This window comes from Musca autumnalis, unplaced genomic scaffold (genome assembly GCF_047663935.1).
Source record: "Musca autumnalis isolate F117 unplaced genomic scaffold, ASM4766393v1 scaffold_3, whole genome shotgun sequence".
Lineage (NCBI taxonomy): Eukaryota > Metazoa > Arthropoda > Insecta > Diptera > Muscidae > Musca > Musca autumnalis.
The window spans coordinates 222985541-223005991 of NW_027411866.1; the positions used below are offsets into that span (position 1 = coordinate 222985541).

Consider the following 20451-nt stretch of genomic DNA (forward strand, 5'->3'; position numbering starts at 1 on the left):
CAACTGTTTTATGATGTCTTTGTTTGTTTGTGTGTGTTGTAGAAAAACAAAAATACTCAAACGATGACAAAAGTGAAAATAAATGTTTAAAAAACTTGCAAAAATTATGTTTTTTGTTCTTAGAATTATTTCAAGTTGTTTGATACACATTTGTGCTGTGAAATTCCTATTTCTCTGAATAAATATATTGTGTGCGTGTGTTTGTGTTATTGTAAAAGTGTGTATGTGCGATTGTGTGCGTAAGCAAATGACGCAAAAAAACAGATGTAAATACACTTCATTTGATTCTAGGATTTCGTAAAACGAAATCATTTAATGTGCATATGTAAATTGGACTGAAGAAATGGAAAATTATTATTAAAAAATATTATAATTTGTTATCCCCAGATACGTTTTATAGTACATTTATATATCAATCTATACTCCAAATAAAGAAGGTTAACTCGGAAAAAAGTATAAATATAAGCAGTTTCTTTTATCGAAACTAATGTCATGTTTACACTTACGTTTATTATGAAGGTAACTGATCTATCATTTGACGTTTGATGTAAATGCGTCCTAATATGTGGGGCATATATGTCGATAATACAGTTCCAATTATTGTTGAATTGGTAGGTTTTCCCTTTAATGAAAAGGAAGGAAAAGGAATATTCAATATTGCGAAAACAGGAAATGAAAATAGTCTGGCTCAACCCAGCCAACCTACAATCAAATAATGAATTGTTTTTATCAAAAAAGGAAAGGAGCAGACTAATGATGGCAACAAAATAATGTCAAGGTTAAATTAATAATTTACATGTTGTCTATGGTTGTCACCCCAAACAACAGAAATTCAAATGAAAAACTGCATATAACCGTTTATTTCACATTGACATAGTCCTCCTTCCTCCACACGCAACAAAATAACAAACTGTTACCATGTTTGCCACACAAATAAAAGTTTTATCAATATGGGGTTTCCTGAAGGATAACCAATAACAACATTTACTTTACAGGAAATTCCATAACACAGAAATTAGTCGTCAATAAACATTCAGTTGGAACACTAAATTTCCGCTTTTTTGTGTCGCGTGGGTGTGTGTGCAAATGATTTGTTGGCAAAATGAAGATAAATTTCTTCAGCAACGTTATCCGCCAGTGTATCCAAAAACAGAAACATTAAAAGATTTATTATTAAAATCAAGTGTACCCATAGTGAGTTTTTAATAAGAGGCCAAAAAGGAAATATTTCAAACACTCATAAAAAGTTTATCAGCTGATGTTCCATAATGAAATTTTTCAAAGATGTCTATATTGAAAATCGTCTATTCGATCATCGTTTGGTTAAAAATGATCTCATTGATCAGTGGCCCACCGAAAAGGGCAATAAATATGTGGAACGCAAGGATCATCGGAATTTAATGGAGTCATATGTATTCATCTGTTTCACTCACTCATTCCATTAGAGATATACAAAATGCACACGAATATTTGTAGTAGAGCACCGTAAAATATAAAGCTGAGACACATACGGAACAAGGTTTTCTCGCTTAAGAAATGGGAAGGGTTCAAATGCAAAAGAATAAAGAGTTGACATATGTAGTTACATTTGGCCTGCCCCCAGGACAAAAGTTAATGCTAATAATACTTATTATGTGTCTCAGCATTTACTTTGAAGTACAGTTGAATACGGTCATAATCGGGACTCCTCCTTTCTTTATGATGATTTATTTGACGTATACCCAATGCAATTGACATTTGAAACCCAGTGGGTGTACTAACTAAATCCGGTTATATGTAAACGTACTATAAGGCAGGCGAAGGCACCAATAACAGTTCCTCATTATGTTTGAGCCTTTAGTCGGAGTTGATTTTAACCCTGTTTAACTGTATAGATATTGTCAGTTGTTGTTTGTCATTTTGAAAATTCTATTTGGAAGATTTTATTTTTCGGTTTTGAATTTGATTTAAATTGAAAAAATGGGTACGAAATTTGAAGAAACTGTTATGTATTCTCAATTACAGCCATGGAGTACGGCCGGAGCACCACCATGTATGGAACCAGTATCCGGCCCATCTGTGCCACCTCGTGTTGGAACTTCATATCAGGTATGTGGAAATTTTTTATTTTCAATGCAAAAAACCTGCTGAACATGCCTTCCGTTGCTATGCTATTTGTTTTTTACAGACAGCACATCCACATCCATGGAGACCAACGTTAAGCTATGAAATGATTGAGGTTAAAAATCTTGCTGAACAACCGGTAACCAATCAATTAGTTAAACCAACATTTGCACCAGCCAATATGACAACGGAACCATTGACATTTCCAAATTTGGTAACCGGGTTTCATCGAAACCCTCAACATGCTGCGAGGGCGGCCTTGTATACTCGTTATACCCCAGGAGAATGGGCCAATAATAACTTGTCGAAATATGCAGAGTCAAATATTAATCGGTATGGGGGACGTGATCTTGAATAGCTAAAACAAATTTAAAAATTGTCTCCTTCCTGTTTTAGCAATCAATCGGAACGTTTGCGCAATGATGCTGTACGTCTTATGCGTGAAACCGATGAGAAAACTGCCCAGGGTCAAAGAGATGCTGGAAGACGATTGGGTGAACGTATAACTGATGTTACTTTTTGGCGTAATGAATTGAATACAGAAATGGAAAAGCTGGTCAGTGAATCGTCAGCATTTTCTGAACTAAAGCGAAAGTGTGGTAAAGCTATGTTGGATTTGGAGGCTCCGCTGCATATAGCCCAAGAGTGTCTATATCATCGTGAGGGTCGTGCCGGCGTTGAAAAAGTACATGATTGTGTTGAGAAAGCTCTTCTGCTGGAAATAGATAATCTACGGAATTCTCGCGATAAACTTAAGGAGTTACATGAAAGGGTGATTATTTTGTTTTCACGCAGATACGATTGAATCTAATTTATTTATAAAGTTTTTAACTGAATTTTAATCAAGCTAACATGACCATTTTCTCAAACGATTCTAGACAAAGACACTAGGTTGACTTGATAAGTAAAAAGTCTTCAAAAATACTTCATATCAGCACATTTGTAATAATAAGTTTTTAAAATTTTTACCACTTTTACACATTTTACCCGAAAAATCGTTCCCGTACACAAAAAAGTTGTAAAATGTTCACTTCTCTTTAAACAAAAATGACACTGAATGACGCTCTCTTTAAAAACTTTTTACTCGAAGAATTTGAGCGTATAAAAAATAATGTGGTTGCCGGGGTCTGATTGGCTTATACGCTGACTTTGACATTTGTTCCAGTTTTTTTGACGTATTTTCCATTTTTCCGTTCTCCAACTATTTCAAAAAACTTTTATGTGAGAATAATTTTTTACAGTCCTCTCTTTTACGAGTTTTACTATTAAAAAGTACGGGAACAAAGCTAATGTTTGTATAAATAGAAGTCATCAAAATCAGCCTTTGTCTTTTAGCTATTCACATTCAATATGCCTGATGAGCTGAATTAAACCACCAGCGAAAAGATCGTAGCATATTGGTTGAGTGTGTGGAACTTCGCTAGAATTCACTTTTTCAATACAAAACTTCTTAGGTGATGTTAGCTCGATTAAAATTCAATTAATTAAAAACTTTCATAAATAATCCCCTTCTTCCTAATAAGACAACAATAAATAACTAATTTATTTATGTTTTCATTTCCAGATTACCAATCAAGCTCATGATTGTCGTGCTGCCCAACATCTTTTGGAAGAAGATGTTTCCGGTAAGGAATCGACCTTGGGTATTGATTCGGTGTGCCATCAATTGAATAATTATAGCCGAGGTTTAGCTTACTATGGTGGTATTGAGAAATACGATCCTTCGGTGAGCACTCAAGAATCTTGGGCCGAAGCTAGTAGTCAACGTGTTAGTAGGTGAGTAAAATATTCTTAAAATAAAGTTCATAGTCCCTCAATAAATATTCTTAAAAAATCCACCCTTAGAAAGTTCATAGCTCTTCAAAAATATTTTTAAATAATCCACACTTATAAAGCTCAAAGTTTCTCAAAAAATATTCTTAAAAAATCCACGTTTGTAATTTCTTGAAAAAACATTCTTAAAAAATCCATGCTTATAAAGGCCATAGTTCCTTGAAAAAATATTCTTAAAAATCCAAGCTCAAAAAGAAATCTTAAAAAATCCAAGCTCAAAAAAATATTCTTAAAAAATCCACACTCATCAAGCTCATAGTCCCTCAAAAAATATTTTTAAAAAGTCCACGCCCATTGTCCCTCAAAAAATATTTTTAAAAAGTCCACTCTCATGAAGCTCATTGTCCCCAAAAAATTCACGCTTATAATGTTAAAAAAATTCTTAAAACATTCACGCTAAAAAGCTCATAGTCCCTCAAAAAATATTTTTAAAAAATGTACGCTTATAAAGCTCAAGGTCCCTCAATAAATATTCTTAAAAAAATCCACGCTTATAAAGCTAAAGCTGAAAATACATACAACGTTTGGGTAAAGTTTTGCACTGTTGGGCCGAAAAATTCAAATTCATTTGAATTGAATTGAAATATAGGCCGACAAACAGATCAACGCTGGACTTTGGTGTCGGCTTCGCCCTGTTGTTGTTGTTTTCTCAACGCCCAACACAAAACTTTACTCAAACGTTGGATGTGTTTTCGGCTTAAGAGTCCTTCAAAATATATTTTTAAAAAAATCCACACTTAAAAAGCTCATGGTCCCTCAAAAATATTCTTATAAAAACCCACTCTTATAAAGATCAAAGACCCTCAATAAATATTCTTTAAAATCCACCAAGCTCCAAGACCCTCAATAAATATTCTTAAAAATCCACCCCTATAAAGCTCAATGTCAATCCCTTAAAAAACCACGCTTATAAAACTCAAAGTCCCTCAATAAATATTCTCAAAAAATCCACTCTTATAAATCTCAAAGACCCTCAATAAATATTCTTACAAAATCCACTCTTATAAACTTCAAAGTCCCACAGTAAATATTCTTAAAAAAATCCAAGCTTATAAAACTCAAAGTCCCTTAATAGATATTATTAAAAAATCAACGCTTAGGAAGCTCAAAGTTCCTCAATGTATATTCTTAAAAAATCCAAGCTCATAAAGCTCATATTCCCGCCAAAAGTATTCTTCAAAAATCCACACATATAAATCGAATTGTCCCTAAAAAATATTATTAAAAAATCCACGCTTATGCTCAGTCTCAAAAAAATTCTTAAAAAATCTTCAAAAATATTAAGGTAATTATTTTATGTAAATCTTATAATCATTCAAAAAATATTTTTAAAAAATCCACACATATAAAGCAAATTGTCCCTAAAAAATATTATTAAAAAAATCCACGCTACTCTTGTGAAATATATGAATTTATATGTATTTCTATTACTATTCTCAATATTAATTCTCTTTAGATCACAAGCCGAGAGGGCTAAACTCTCCCAACTACGTAGTGATGCCGAGGCTACCGTCAATGCCATTGCCACTTCTGTATGGGATCATTGGAATAATACAAATAATGCTTTTGATCGTCGTTCCCAGGAGATGGCTGAATCGAAAAATAAAATCCAGTTACATTTACACAAAACTCAACAAGAATTATTCGATTTGGAAAAACACATTTTCCTATTGCAAAAAGCCATACAAGATAAATCGAATCCATTGAAAGTTGCACAAACACGTTTGGAGGCTAGATCTCATCGTCCGGGTGTGGAATTGTGCAAGTAAGTAGTATATTATAATATTAAAATTAAGAAATTAGACTTATTGAATATTGCTTTTCTTTTTTAATTAATAGGGATTATGCCCAATTGCGTTTAACCCAAGAGGTTGAGGACATCAAAGGTGTGGTTAATAATTTGCATCACAAACTTCAGGAAGCCGAGGCCCAACATCAGAGTTTGCTAAAGACTCGTGCCAGTTTGGAAAGTGATTTGCGTAATAAAGTCAATGCTTTGTTTATTGATCGTGAGAAATGTATGGGTTTGAGACGTTCATTCCCCGTTGATAATATGATAAAATATTAGTGGATAAATAATTCAATAAATTAATTGTAATATGTGTTCATTGTAACAAATTATTGGTGTATTTTTATTAACACATATTAGAATTTGGGGTATTAGTTTTGATTTATTTTTAATATTTAAATATAAACTTAAGTCAAATTCATTAAAAGATAGCTTTAACAACTCACACAGTCAAAATTTTTTTTAAAAATTCCCTTGCATAACGTCTGAAATCATTAAACTGTTTTATCGACCGAGCACTCTATTATCAACTAGATGAAGCAATTCTGTCATGGTGATATCTGTTTTATCGACCTTTTTCGGCGGCGCGGCCAATTTTGTCGGCGGCGGCTGAATTTCGTCGGCTTGTCATTCGCCTCGTACAAAGAAAGTTGACTGGGTAAGTTTTTTGCACAAAAAAGCCGGTGACATTACAATTATTACAAATATTATAAAAAATACATAAAACTTTTAATTATTTGTGCAATATAAAGTATTTAGGTATAAGAAAAGGTAACATTTCGTCAATTATTTGTTAAGTTAGTGCTCAAGACTATCAATAACATAAAAAACAGTGCAGTGTAATGTTGTTGTCTTTTTGGTGCAAGAAATTTTTTGCACGGTAACATGTAAATATCGAAGATAGGAAAAAAGAAAAATTGTTAAATTAGTTTGCAAATTGTTAATAAGTTTAAAATTGTCCTCAATTTAGTATTTATAATAGTTTTGTAATTAAATTAACTCAGAGTGGCACTAATAATTGCTGATTAACACTGTGACGTGTACTTAGGGAATTGTTTTTTACAAGTGTTTTGTTTTTGTTAATAGTTATTATTGCTAGTTTTTTTTTATTAAGAGAATGACTACCAAGATAACGGAGCCTTCTTTGAGATGAAATCATATTAGGCCATGAACTTGAAGAATTTCGTCCAGAAGATATGCTGAAGGCAGATGTGTGGATAAGTAGCGAAGGTGCAAATTAAATAGTCTAGCCGAGATCCAACAAAAAGTTATTAACGGGTCAGGGACGGCATCTGAGTGAACGCTATTAAGTCATGCCTGATAGGATAGGAGTCTCTCTTGTAATGTTGGACCTCTATATCTCTGAAGATCCTTTTATCATACCGACCAAAGCGCTGCGGATAAATAAACCTTATCTAGGGACATGAGAACCTTCTAAGCTTGTCGCAGATAGATGTAACATAGGCGCACCAATTAAACATGTTATCGACTGTAACCCCAAGGATCCTGGGCATAAATTGAATACTCTACCAGCTGGCGGAAATATCTGAAATGTCTACCACAGGTAGATCTTTACGTCCTGATTACAAAAATATTAAGTTTGTTGGGGGGAAATTCATACTTCCCGAGATATGAACCTCTGAAGTTCCGAAAATTCCCTTGTTAAAGCAAGAAAAAAATTTGAATTAAAAAAAATGTTGTTCCCGAGCCATAAATTGGCTCCTGTCCATAGGGGAAAGTCTCAAATCCCCGGCCGAATGCCGGCTACATAGAAAAAACTTACAATTTAAAAAAAAATCAGATTTTTTCCGCCAGCTGGTAGAGTATTCAATTTGTTCCGTTAATGTGATAAACAGTGTGACCGTAGGGTCAGTTCAGTGTCATATTTTTCCTAGACGCGAACTTGACATGGCAGTCTATTATCAGAATTCTTAAATTCTCTTTGCTCTCCACTAGCAACTGAAAAATTTAAGTTAGAAAGAAATGTTCAAGATCCTAAAAGCCATAACTGGACGGACGGACTTCAGATGTTAATATGAAGGTAATCAAGACCGTCAGCTAATTTTTGATAGTGAACACCATAAAATCAGGTGACATTCCAAGCTATACATATCAATATTTGCAAGCCCTCAATCAACCATCCTACTGCAGTTCGGGCCAATTACATTTCATTCGGTCACTACTTGAATTCTTTACAACATCGAACCCAAGTTTTAAAACATTTTTTACTTAAGCATCATCTAATTATTTTATATACATATAAAATCTTCCACAATCATTCAATTTATATCTAAAAATACTTGTTTCGTTTTCTTTATTTGCAGTGACGCCAAACAGAAACCTAAAAAAATATTGTGTATAATAGACACAATGCGTTTGGCAATATTTTTATTAATATTTTGCATATTCGAATATGCTGTTGGAGTCGATCCAACAAATTTTAAAACATGTGAACAGAGCAGTTTTTGCAGGTGAGTGAAAAGTGATTGATTTTTAAATGTTTACATTTGATAAGATGTGCAGTTGTTTAGAAAACAATAAACAATTCTTGTAATAAACAATTCTTGGCTATTCTTGTAAAACATATGTAGATACATACGTACATACATATGTATATTGTTTTAAGCATGGTGTTAAGTTCGCCTTGGTTTTAAGTAATAGCAAATTGTTTAATTATTAATTTCAATTTACTTTCAGGCGTAGCCGCAAAATCCAACCCGGTAATTCCAAATTTGCTTTGGTACCCGGTTCCATGAACACCTATGCCAATTCAATAACTGCAGACATAGTAAATAAGGAGACTCAACATTTGTATATTTTAAAATTGGAAGCTTTGGTGGTAAGTTTTGTAAAATAGTTCGAACAAGTATATCTTGATAATATTTGACCACTTGTTTATTTCTAGAATAATAAATTCCGACTTTTGATTGATGAGAAAACCCCACTAAAGCCCAGATATAAAGTAGAACATGTGCTGATTGGAGAACCCCAAACAGAACCGTACGTTTTTGAAACGAGTTTTACTTGCCGCCTTTATTATAAGTTTCTTTTTTAATGAGTGTATCTATCGAACACTTGCAAGTTGTGCAAGAAACAGTACTTGATTTAGCCCTGTCTGTCCGTCTGGCTGGTGCACGAAAGGCCCCTATCGGATTAACATTAATACAATTTGAGTGGTAAAGGTTTGAAATCCATCGGAGAAACACTTTACGTTTCCAGGTTGCTTCGAACCAGCAACATCAAGCTCTTGATGATGGTAACAGGCTCTATGGTTGAATAGAAGGTTAAACTTGGGGAAAAGTGGACATCTATGATGCCATGACGCTAGCATTGAACAGGGACATTAGAGATGTTCTATCGTTTCAGTCTTAAGTGGCGCTTGACTATCTACAAATATAGCAAAACGACTCTATCAATAATGTTGCCTTAAAGCTTGGAATGCACTACTACTACTCGCTGTTCAAGACCTAGACACTCACAGTAGACGCCACACCAGTACCTTCTTCCATCTTAAAGCCATCTGTATAGAAGACCAGACTGATAGGTCTAGAAGTAACCCCCCGGTTCTAGCCATCTCAACTTGGAATAACGCACGATCTTCAAAGCTCAAGACTAGTGATATAGAGTCTGGTGAAATATATCCCTAGAGAATGCACTTTCAAGTTTGCTCCTAATTCGTTAGAATACATCCGTTCTCATATATGCTGTCGCGATGCCTGGTATTTACTGTTGAGTGTCATTGGCCGGAATTTCAGGACTTCATTTGGATCTCTCGTTATTAGGGTCTATACTGCTCTTTACACCATTACCAGTCCAATGTGTCATACAGTCTTACCACAATGTTATGCATAAAGTGTTTGTGTTTTTTCATCATTGTCTACCTTCTTAGTCCGGGGTTTTGTCTCCTTGACTTTCTGGTCAATGACAGTTGCATATGATGTCAATGGACTGACTGCTGAGAAACTATCGTCATCTTGAGCAAAGACTGAGGTTTTTCGAAAGAGCGAACCCGTTTCACAGTTTTTACTGCGGAGCTTTGTTGGTCTTCTCAGATGATGATTACAAAGGCGACCCAACCATCTTGACCTCCTGTTGACTTTCCTAGAACCGAATATCCCTCCGCTTTACCCTTGCCTTTAGAATTTGAGTCAGGCTTAAAAGCATACCCCTTCGTCCGTTGATCTTCTTTACAGATGTAGTTTGGTAAAGGAGTAGGACTTTTACCTTCTTCATTCCTTTGTGGTTTGGGTTCGGCTTCGGAACATAATTTGACTCCATTACGTTGCTTGCGGCAGCAGGTTTCGTCTTCTCCAGTTCTTTGCTTGTGGCCGCAGCTCGTTTAGAGGATTTGTCCTGAGCAGCTACGGGATCTGGAAGGAAGATCTTTCTACATGAAGATTTCATCGAAGTTTACATCTTTACAGATGTAGTTTGGTTAAGGACTAGGGGCTTTTACCTTCTTCGTTTGTGGTTTGGGTTCGGCTTCGGAACACAATTTGACTCCATTACGTTGCTTGCGGCAGCAGGTTTCGTCTTCTCCAGTTCTTTGCTTCTGGCCGCAGCTCCTTTATAGGATTTGGCTTGAGCAGCTACGGGATCAGGAAGGAAGATCTGTCTACCTGAAGATCGCGTCGAAGTTTACATCTAATGAAGGAGATTTCCTTTTTATAATGTAAATTCGGATCTCGTCCCACGAATTTGCGAAGATACATCACAGCACTTTTGTAGTGCTTCATATTTGTAATTCCTTGGGCAAATCTTTCTCTAGCAAATCTACTCGTAAGTCAATGTCCCTATGGTATTCTGCGTCCGAAGTTTATTACCGGTATGTGCCGATATAGAACCCTCTCATCCTCCTTAGTAGACTTGACCGGGGTGATCGCTGTATCCAGTTCGCCGTCGGCCAGGATAAGCTTAAGTAACATCTGACATTTGTTTCCAATTGGTCGATGAGTTTTCTAAGCTATCTTCTCTAGTCTTAGGAGTCTCGTGTAGGTTGTCCCCTCATGCAATTGTAGCAAGTACAGCCGGATCACAATCAATTGTCCTCGACGACACATGACTTGTGGTCTCGCCAACACTTGCAGCCACTTGTCCTACACCGTAACTTTTTCTTCCCTATGTTAGTTGTTTATTTTAGGGGAACAAACTCGATCCATTTCTGGTCCACGTGGAATCTGAAGAACCCGTAGAAATTATTCTCTGTTAGATGCAACTTTTCTAACCCCAGCATATACCAAGGGTTGTTCCTGTAGCATCATGAAACCTACGTAGAAGTATAGGTTTGATGCTGTGTTGCCAGCCGCTGGCCGAAACACTATGATTTCGGTTCAATCCGGTACGAAAGAACCCTCTGGCGTGGGATTTTGCATACCAAGGGTCCAAGATATCCCCAATGTTAAAGGGACAGTCAAAAAATCCCTTCTAATCCGTCACCCAGGAAGGGGCTCCGAGTAGGAAAATAGAATCTGCCTTGAAATTGTTATCACCGTTAAGTAATGTGATGTTATTTTCAAGGACAATTAATCATACTGATCATTCCACCACCGTGCACCTGATTGCAAAGGTTTGTCTTCAGGAAAATATCAAGGGTTTTAGTAGCTCCTCTTTGAGGTGTAACCTCGCTTTTGTGTTGATAAATTAGGGATGTATTGACAAATTTTATTCTGGTTTTTAGAAAGGATTTTCTGTAGTCTGGGACCCTTATTCAGATAAGGAGGTGTACCGACCCAGCGAATAAATTCCCTTTAAGCTTTTAAGCTCTCATAGAGGAATTTCTTTATTCTCAATAGTGGAGGAAAATATCGTGGTCTAGCAGAAATAAGGCTCCCATGTTCTTATATTAAAAATTATACATAAAATTTTCCTTTCCTTTTAGCCTCGTAGTTGAGAAGGAAGATAAAACGGAGATTGTACTAACTTCGGGCACAAATAAAGCCGTCATTGTTGCTGATCCCTTCCGTGTGGATTTCTATGAAAATGGTGCCCTCGTTGTATCGGCCAACGCTAAGGGTTTAATGAATTTCGAGCATATTCGCAATAAACCACAAACAAATCCTGATGGTAGTCAAAATGAAGGAGGAGAAGGTGGAGAAGCTGCCACAACGCCGCAGACTCCAGAAGACAGTGATCCAGGAGCTTGGGAAGAAAACTTTAAATCACATCATGACTCGAAACCAAATGGTCCAGAAGCAATTGCCTTAGACTTCTCTTTCCCCGAGGCTGATGTCTTATTTGGCATACCTGAACATGCTGATAGTTTCATTTTGAAATCAACATCTGGTTCGGATCCTTACCGCCTGTATAACTTGGATGTATTCGAGTATATAATTGATAGTAAAATGGCTTTGTATGGTTCTGTGCCGGTTCTTTATGGTCACGGACCACAACGTACGGCTGGTGTTTTCTGGCAAAATGCCGCCGAAACTTGGGTAGATATTTATTTGACGGAACAAAATGTGGTGTCTTCGATTGTGAAATTGGTGTCGGGATCACGTAAAGTGGATCCACCAGCTGCCCACTTCATTTCCGAATCTGGTATTATTGACGCCTTTATTTTATTGGGTCCCACTCCCATGGATGCCTTCAAACAATATACCTCCTTGACAGGTGTGGCCAATTTACCTCAAATGTTCTCTTTGGCCTATCACCAATGTCGCTGGAATTACAATGATGAGAAGGATGTTGAGACAGTTTCAACTAAATTCGATGAATACGATATTCCCATGGACATCATGTGGTTGGATATTGAATATACAGATGGCAAGAGATACTTTACATGGGATCAATTTAAATTTCCCAATCCTTTGAGCATGATTAAGAATCTCACCGATGTGGGACGGCACTTGGTTGTTATCATTGACCCCCATATTAAACGTGATAATGGCTACTTCTTCCACAATGACTGCACCGAGAAGGGTTACTACACCAAGACAAGCGATGGTAAAGATTATGAGGGTTGGTGTTGGCCAGGATCAGCTAGTTATCCCGATTTCTTCCGTCAGGATGTACGCGATTACTATTCCGATCAATATCTGTTGTCCAATTTCAAGACGGTAACCTCGGATGTTATGATTTGGAATGACATGAATGAACCTTCAGTATTCAATGGACCTGAGGTGACAATGCCCAAGGATTTGATACACCATGGCGGTTGGGAGCATCGTGATGTCCACAACTTGTATGGTCATATGCATATTATGGGTACCTATGAAGGTTTACTTAGACGTGATCCACAACAGAGGCCTTTCATTTTGACACGTGCCCACTTTGCTGGCTCCCAACGTTATGCAGCCATTTGGACTGGTGATAATATGGCCGACTGGGGTCATTTGCAACATTCAATTAAGATGTGTCTTTCGGAAGCTGTGGCAGGATTCTCTTTCTGTGGTGCTGATGTTGGTGGTTTCTTTGGTAATCCCGATGCTGAATTGTTTGAAAGATGGTATCAGACAGGTGCCTTCTTGCCATTCTTCCGTTCCCATGCCCACATTGATACAAAACGTCGTGAACCTTGGCTCTTCCCTGAGAAGACACGTTTAATTATTCGCGATGCCATACGCAAGAGATATTCCTATTTGCCATTGTGGTATACCATGTTTTATGAACATGAAGTTGATGGCAGCCCGGTTATACTTCCCTTGTTGGCCCATTATCCCAAGGATAAGGATGCTTTTAGCATTGATAATGAATTTTTGTTGCAAGATCGCATCTTGGTTCGACCTGTTATGCAGCATGGTGTCAGTAAAGTGGATGTTTACTTCCCAGCTTTGGATGAAAAGAAAACTGTGGGAGATGTTTGGTATGACGCAGACAACTATCAGAAATATGAACGTGTTGGCAAGGAATCTATTGCCGTTAATGAATACAAGGTAAGGGATGTTTATATTACACCAAAGAAATTCTAATACATATTTATATGATTTGCTTTTAGATCCCTGTTTTCCAACGTGGTGGCTCTATTGTACCCAAGAAGGAACGTATACGCCGCTCCTCACCTCTAATGAAGAATGACCCCTACACATTGATTGTGTGCCTGGATCGTAATGGCAAAGCTGAAGGTACCCTATATTTGGATGATGAAAAGTCATTCGATTATCGCCAAGGCAAATTTATCTACATCAACTATAAATTTGAGAATGGCAAGATGACAAACAACTTCATCAAACCACCAAATTATGATTCAAAATCATGGATTGAACGCATTGTCATTGCCGGCCTGGAACGTCAACCCAAATCAGCTACAATTACCATTAATGGGGTCACCGAGCAGCTGGATGTTATTCCCCATGAAAAGGCCTACGCCATACGCAAACCTGGTGTGGCCATAAACAAAGATTTTGAAATTAAACTCAACTATTAGATTTATTAAACAATTTTAGTTCATATTCATACATAGAGATTGGTATTGGTTTTAAACCAAATGCCAAATGGAAATAAAATGAAAATTACATCCCGCCCTCTCTCACTATTTTAACTATTATTTGTGGTCTCTAGCTAAAGACATTCTTCGTCAAAATTCCAATTTTATGTATTTTTTAACATTTTTTATTTTTTTGGTTTATTTTGTGATTTTAGTAAAAAGAACCCACTGTATTATGGGATGTATTATTATAAAGAATGAAACAACAAAAATAGAATTTAAACTCATCTCATCTGGAAAAAAAACCGTTCAACAAGTGTTTTATTTCTCCCACCGCCAACTTCTTAACATTTTTGTCTTAGCTGTTTTTTCGTGGGTTCATTTTTCAATGGATGAACCAACTTGTAAAACCGCAGACTCATAATAAGGCACACCCCTCCAATGGCTGGTTTGTATGGTAACAATGTTACAGTTTTTATTGGTAATATTCCCGTTTTTAGCTGATGGTTGTTGGGTGGCAAATAACTTGTCTACGATGGCTGGGTGGATTTCACAGTTCATTTCTATTATTTATGAGTGGGTATTTGTGGGTGCTATTCCACTAAATCGTACGACGAAGACAACAACAATAACAACTAATATAATATTGTTATGACTTGTATTAAAGTTTGCCAGTGTTATTAGGTCATGCGCAGTTGAACGGAAAAAGTTTATCCGTTTTAGAGGTAGGTTTATCTCTCTGTGTTAGATGTTTTAGTCTGCCAGAGATGCTTAGATAACATTGAGGCATTAGGATGCACGTTACGGAATTAATATTAACATTTACGTAATTAGATTGTTGATTGTTTATAGGATAGTATTAGGAGCTTATGCAATATTGGACGGGTAGATAAGCTGGATTTAAGCACAGGGTAAACAGCAACACGCACGTGTTGAAGCAAAATCAAGCAAAATCGATCTACATGGGGTAATGGTTTTTATTGGAACAGAAAATGGAGGACTCAAACTACACATTAGCAGCATTTCTTGACAGATTTCAATAATGTGGGTGCAACCATTCGACTTTAGATAAGACCTCTCCATCATCAATTCAAATACATAAAATATGTATTTCAGTAAAATAATCTGTCATCAGTGGTCACGGTTATTTCATCGTCTCTGCAGTGCCAGCTGGTGGTTGATGGGATACTCAGGGAGATCAAAAAAACATGTATGGTTGCCACTGCACACTGTATTTCCGGTTTCGATTCGCAGGCCTGACATCACCAGCCCTATTCTGAACACTATCCATGGAAGCCGTTTCCCATGGGACCAAAATCTCCCATACCCACGCTTTTCATATTCTCAAGGACGTGGGAGCAGTAAAACATGGGAGAATAAATTTCGAAATTCGAAATTAATTACACCAAGTTAGTATAGCATACCTTTGGGGGCTGTTATTTTGTTTTATAATACCAAATACATTTTTGGATTGAATTCACGGTTTTTGAATTAGGTACAACTCATCTAATTTAACAACCGTGCATTAGTTTATGGCTTTTTAAGTGAATGGTGTCAGACGTTGTGTGGTGTTGTACTAATAAGCACATTTTCTTCAACAAGGTTTCTGTGCGGTGGAAAATTCCTTTTGGAGATGAAAGCCCTTAGTGAGTATATTAAGAACCCAAAAGGAAATTTTCCCCATAGGTCAAGTTTCTGAGATATCGCGCGATGAATTTTTTGAATTTTCGCCTATGATGCTTGATAAAATAGCCTTATATCTCTGTTTGCCGTTATTGTAGCTTCGTTTTGAGATTACATGTCTTCAGTCAAATCGAATGGCGAATCTTTTTGTAGAACATGTCATTCTCCTAACTCAATTCCTTTCATTCCGTTTCGTCCTTTCTTTCTTGATCCGTAGTAAAAGTACCAAAAGATGAGATTTTACAGCATCCAAATATTCCACAAAAATATTGCTCATTGAATATTGATCAGAGCCGCACCTGTACAGACCCCAAAAAAATTCTGCGTGGGGTGTCCTTAGGGTAGACCTTTTTCGCCTTGTGGAGGTCTCTAACCACACATAAAAACATTAATTCCCATAAAAGGCAGTGGGAAAGATCGAGGATATACAGAAATCCACCACCCTGGAGCATTCTTTAGTTACCCATGCTCCAGAATGTGGTTGTGTGGTGGCAAACATTTGTCACATGTTGGCGGGGTGTCGCAATGCGACACATTCATAAGTTTATAAGGGCTGGGTTGTATGCTAAGAACCCAAACCATTGGCTCGTGCTTGGGAAAGTAAAATAATTGTTTTCATTCCTTTACATTCATTCATACTGCGATTACATTATGGAACGTCGAAAGCTACCCAATACACCGCGTATTAATGAACAAATTAGAGAATACTGCGAAAAATTTGGCGGAGATCGGAATTTAGAACAATTTTTACGTATATACTCACCATCCGCCAATAGTAGTGGTGGTAGCTGTGAAGCTATAGTAGCAGTGGCAAATCCGTTGGGAGTGGGTTGTTGCAAAAGTATGCCGAACATACATGAAAAGGATAAGGTGGTACAGTTTGACAGTGGAGCATCAATTAAGATATTCTTGTTGATATTAACATATGTAGTCTTTCCATAGAAGACCAAATAGACTTCTTATAAAAGATCAAATAGTCTTCCCATAAACGACCAAATAGTCTTCCCAAAGACGACCAAATAGTCTTCCCATATAAGACCAAATGGTCTTCCCTTAGAAGATCAAGCGCTCTTCCTCTATAACACTAAACAGTCTTCCCATAGAAGACCAAGTAGTCTTCTCATAGAAGACCAAATAGTCTTCCTATGGAAGACGAAATAGTCTTCCTATGGAAGGCGAAATAGTCTTCCTATGGAAGAGCAAATAGTCTTCCCATAGATGACCAAATAGTCTTGCCATTGAAGACCAAATAGTCTTCCTATAGAAGACCAAAGACGCTTCCCATAGAAGACCCACGAGTCTTTTCATAGAAGACTAAATAGTTTTTCCATAGAAGTCCAAATAGTCTTCCTATAGTAGACCTAAGAGCCTTCCCATAGAAGGCCAATTAGTCTTCACAAAGAAGACCAAATGGCCTTCCCATAGAAGACCAAATAGTCTTCCCATTGAAGACCAAATAGTCTTCCCATAGAAGACCAAAGAGTCTTCCCATAGAAGACCAAATATTCTTCCCATAGAAGGTCAAATAGTTTTCCAATAGAAGACCAAATAATCTTCCCATAGAAGACCAAATCGTCTTCCGATAGAAGACCAAATAGTCTTCCCCTATAACACCAAATAGTCTTCCCACAGAAGACCAAGTGGTCTTCACATGGGAGACCAAATAGTCTTCCCATAGAAGACCAAATAGTCATAGAAAACCAAAGAGTCTTCCTATAGAAGACCAAATAGTCTTCCTATAGAAGACAGAATAGTCTTCCCATGGAAGACCAAACGGTCTTCCCATTGAAGACCAAATAGTCTTCCCATAGAAGACGAAAGTGTCTTCCCATAGAAGACCAAATATTCTTCCCATAGAGGACCAAATAGTCTTCGCATAGAAGGTCAAATAGTTTTCCAATAGAAGACCAAATAATCTTCCCATAGAAGACCAAAAAGTCTTTCCCTATAACACCAAATAGTCTTCCCATAGAAGATTAAATAGTCTTCCCAAAGAAGACCAAATAGTCTTCCTATAGAAGATCAAATAGCCTTCCTATAGAAGACCAAATAGTCTTCCCATAGACGACCAAATAGTCTTCCCATAGACAACCAAATAGTCTTCCCATAGAAGACAAAATAGTTTTCCTATAGAAGACAGACTAGTCTTCCCATATAAGACAAAATAGTCTTCCCATTGACGACAAACTAGTCTTCCCATAGACGACAAACTAGTCTTCCCATAGAAGACCAAACAGTCTTCCCATAGAAGACCAAACAGTCTTCCCGTAGAAGACCAAATAGTCTTCCCATAGAAAACCAAATGCTCTTCCCAAAGTCGACCAAATAGTCTTCCCATAGAAGACCAAATGGTCTTCCCATAGAAGACCAAATAGTCTTCCCATAGAAGACCAAATAGACTTCACAAAGAAGACAAAATGGCCTTCCCATAGAAGACCAAATAGTCTTCCCATAGAAGACCAAATGGTCTTCCCATAGAAGATCATATAGTCTTCCCATAGAAGACCAAATAGTCTTCCCATAAAAGACCAAATGGTCTTCCCATAGAAGACAAAATAGTCCTCCCATAGAAGACCAAGTAGACTTCCCATAGAAGACCAAATAGTCTTCCCCTATAACACCAAATAGTCTTCCCATAGAAGACCAAATGGTCTTACCATAGAAGACCAAATGGTCTTCCCATAGAAGACCAAATGGTCTTACCATAGAAGGCCAAATAGTCTTCCCATAAAAGACCAAATAGTCTTCCCATAGAAGACCAAAACGTCTTCCCATAAAAGATCAAATATTTTTCCCTAGAAGACCAAATAGTCTTCCCATAGAAGAAAAAATAGTCTTCCCATAGACGACAAACTAGTCTTCCCATAGAAGACAAAATAGTCTTCCCATAGAAGACCAAATAGTCTTGCCATGAAGACCAACTAGTCTTCCCGTAGAACACCAAATAGTCTTTCCATAGAACACCAAATAGTCTTTTCAAAGAAGACCAAATAATCTTCCCATATTAGACCAAATGGTCCTCCTATAGAACACTAAGAAGTCTTCCCATAGAAGACCAAATATTCTTCACATAGAAGACCAAATAGTCTTCCCATGGAAGATCACATAATCTTCCCATAGAAGACCAAATGGTCTCCCATAGAAGACCAAATATTCTTCCCATAGAAGACCAAATAGTCTTCCCAAAAAATCAAAATATTCGTCCCATAAAAGACCAAAAATTCTTCCCATAGAAATCGGCTTTCCTTAGAAGACCAAATAGTCATTCCTTAGAGCACCAAATAGTCTTCCCATAGAAGACCAAATGGTCTTCTCATAGAAGACCTAGTAGTCTTTCCAAAGAAGAACAAATAGTCTTCCCATACCAAATGGTCTTCTCATAGAAGACCAAATGGTCTTCCCATAGAAGACCAAATAGTCTTCCCATAGAAAACCAAATAGTCTTCCAATAGAAGAAAAAATAGTCTTCCCATAGAAGACCAAATAGTCTTCCCATAGAAGACCAAATAGTCTTCCCATTGAAGAGCAAGTGGTCTTCACATAGAAGACCAAATAGTCTTCCAATAGAAGAAAAAATAGTCTTCCCATAGAAGACCAAATAGTCTTCCCATAGAAGACCAAATAGTCTTCCCATAGAAAACCAAATAGTCTTCCAATAGAAGAAAAAATAGTCTTCCCATAGAAGACCAAATAGTCTTCCCATAGAAAACCAAATAGTCTTCCAATAGAAGAAAAAATAGTCTTCCCATAGAAGACCAAATAGTCTTCCCATAAAAGACCAAAAAGTCTTCCCATTGAAGAGCAAGTGGTCTTCCCATAGAAGACCAAATAGTCTTTCCGTAGAAGACCAAATAATCTTCCCATAGAAGACCAAATAGTCTTCCCATAGAAGACCAAATAGTCTTCCCATAGAAGACCAAATAGTCTTGCCATGAAGACCAACTAGTCTTCCCGTAGAACACCAAATAGTCTTTCCATAGAACACCAAATAGTCTTTTCAAAGAAGACCAAATAATCTTCCCATATTAGACCAAATGGTCCTCCTATAGAACACTAAGAAGTCTTCCCATAGAAGACCAAATATTCTTCACATAGAAGACCAAATAGTCTTCCCATGGAAGATCACATAATCTTCCCATAGAAGACCAAATGGTCTCCCATAGAAGACCAAATATTCTTCCCATAGAAGACCAAATAGTCTTCCCAAAAAATCAAAATATTCGTCCCATAAAAGACCAAAAATTCTTCCCATAGAAATCGGCTTTCCTTAGAAGACCAAATAGTCATTCCTTAGAGCACCAAATAGTCTTCCCATAGAAGACCAAATGGTCTTCTCATAGAAGACCTAGTAGTCTTTCCAAAGAAGAACAAATAGTCTTCCCATACCAAATGGTCTTCTCATAGAAGACCAAATGGTCTTCCCATAGAAGACCAAATAGTCTTCCCATAGAAAACCAAATAGTCTTCCAATAGAAGAAAAAATAGTCTTCCCATAGAAGACCAAATAGTCTTCCCATAGAAGACCAAATAGTCTTCCCATAGAAAACCAAATAGTCTTCCAATAGAAGAAAAAATAGTCTTCCCATAGAAGACCAAATAGTCTTCCCATAGAAAACCAAATAGTCTTCCAATAGAAGAAAAAATAGTCTTCCCATAGAAGACCAAATAGTCTTCCCATAAA

The 20451-nt window shown here is 36.9% G+C and overlaps 2 protein-coding genes across 6 annotated transcripts; both read left to right on the forward strand.

The window, feature by feature from the left end:
• Window positions 1-1011: 1011 nt before the first annotated feature.
• LOC141397154 (tektin-3-like) lies at window positions 1012-6054 on the forward strand. 3 transcript variants are annotated; one of them, XM_073973103.1, is made up of 7 exons: window positions 1012-1194; window positions 2005-2088; window positions 2168-2436; window positions 2500-2875; window positions 3668-3879; window positions 5393-5701; window positions 5776-6054. In XM_073973103.1, the coding sequence occupies exons 1-7, from the start codon at window positions 1087-1089 to the stop codon at window positions 6002-6004; spliced, it is 1587 nt and encodes a 528-aa protein (XP_073829204.1). In that variant the 5' UTR covers window positions 1012-1086; the 3' UTR covers window positions 6005-6054. The 3 variants fall into 3 exon arrangements, with proteins under 3 accessions (XP_073829204.1, XP_073829203.1, XP_073829205.1); XM_073973102.1 differs by having other exon boundaries at window positions 1018-1412; XM_073973104.1 differs by lacking the exon at window positions 1012-1194 and having other exon boundaries at window positions 1851-2088.
• A 275-nt stretch (window positions 6055-6329) lies between these two features.
• GCS2alpha (glucosidase 2 subunit alpha) lies at window positions 6330-14189 on the forward strand. 3 transcript variants are annotated; one of them, XM_073976973.1, is made up of 6 exons: window positions 6330-6496; window positions 8050-8196; window positions 8423-8564; window positions 8631-8725; window positions 11604-13596; window positions 13659-14189. In XM_073976973.1, exons 2-6 carry the CDS (start codon window positions 8096-8098, stop codon window positions 14085-14087), a joined length of 2760 nt encoding a protein of 919 aa, XP_073833074.1. In that variant the 5' UTR covers window positions 6330-6496; window positions 8050-8095; the 3' UTR covers window positions 14088-14189. The 3 variants fall into 3 exon arrangements, with proteins under 3 accessions (XP_073833074.1, XP_073833075.1, XP_073833073.1); XM_073976974.1 differs by having other exon boundaries at window positions 6336-6383; XM_073976972.1 differs by lacking the exon at window positions 6330-6496 and adding an exon at window positions 6923-6945 and having other exon boundaries at window positions 8048-8196.
• Window positions 14190-20451: the final 6262 nt, after the last annotated feature.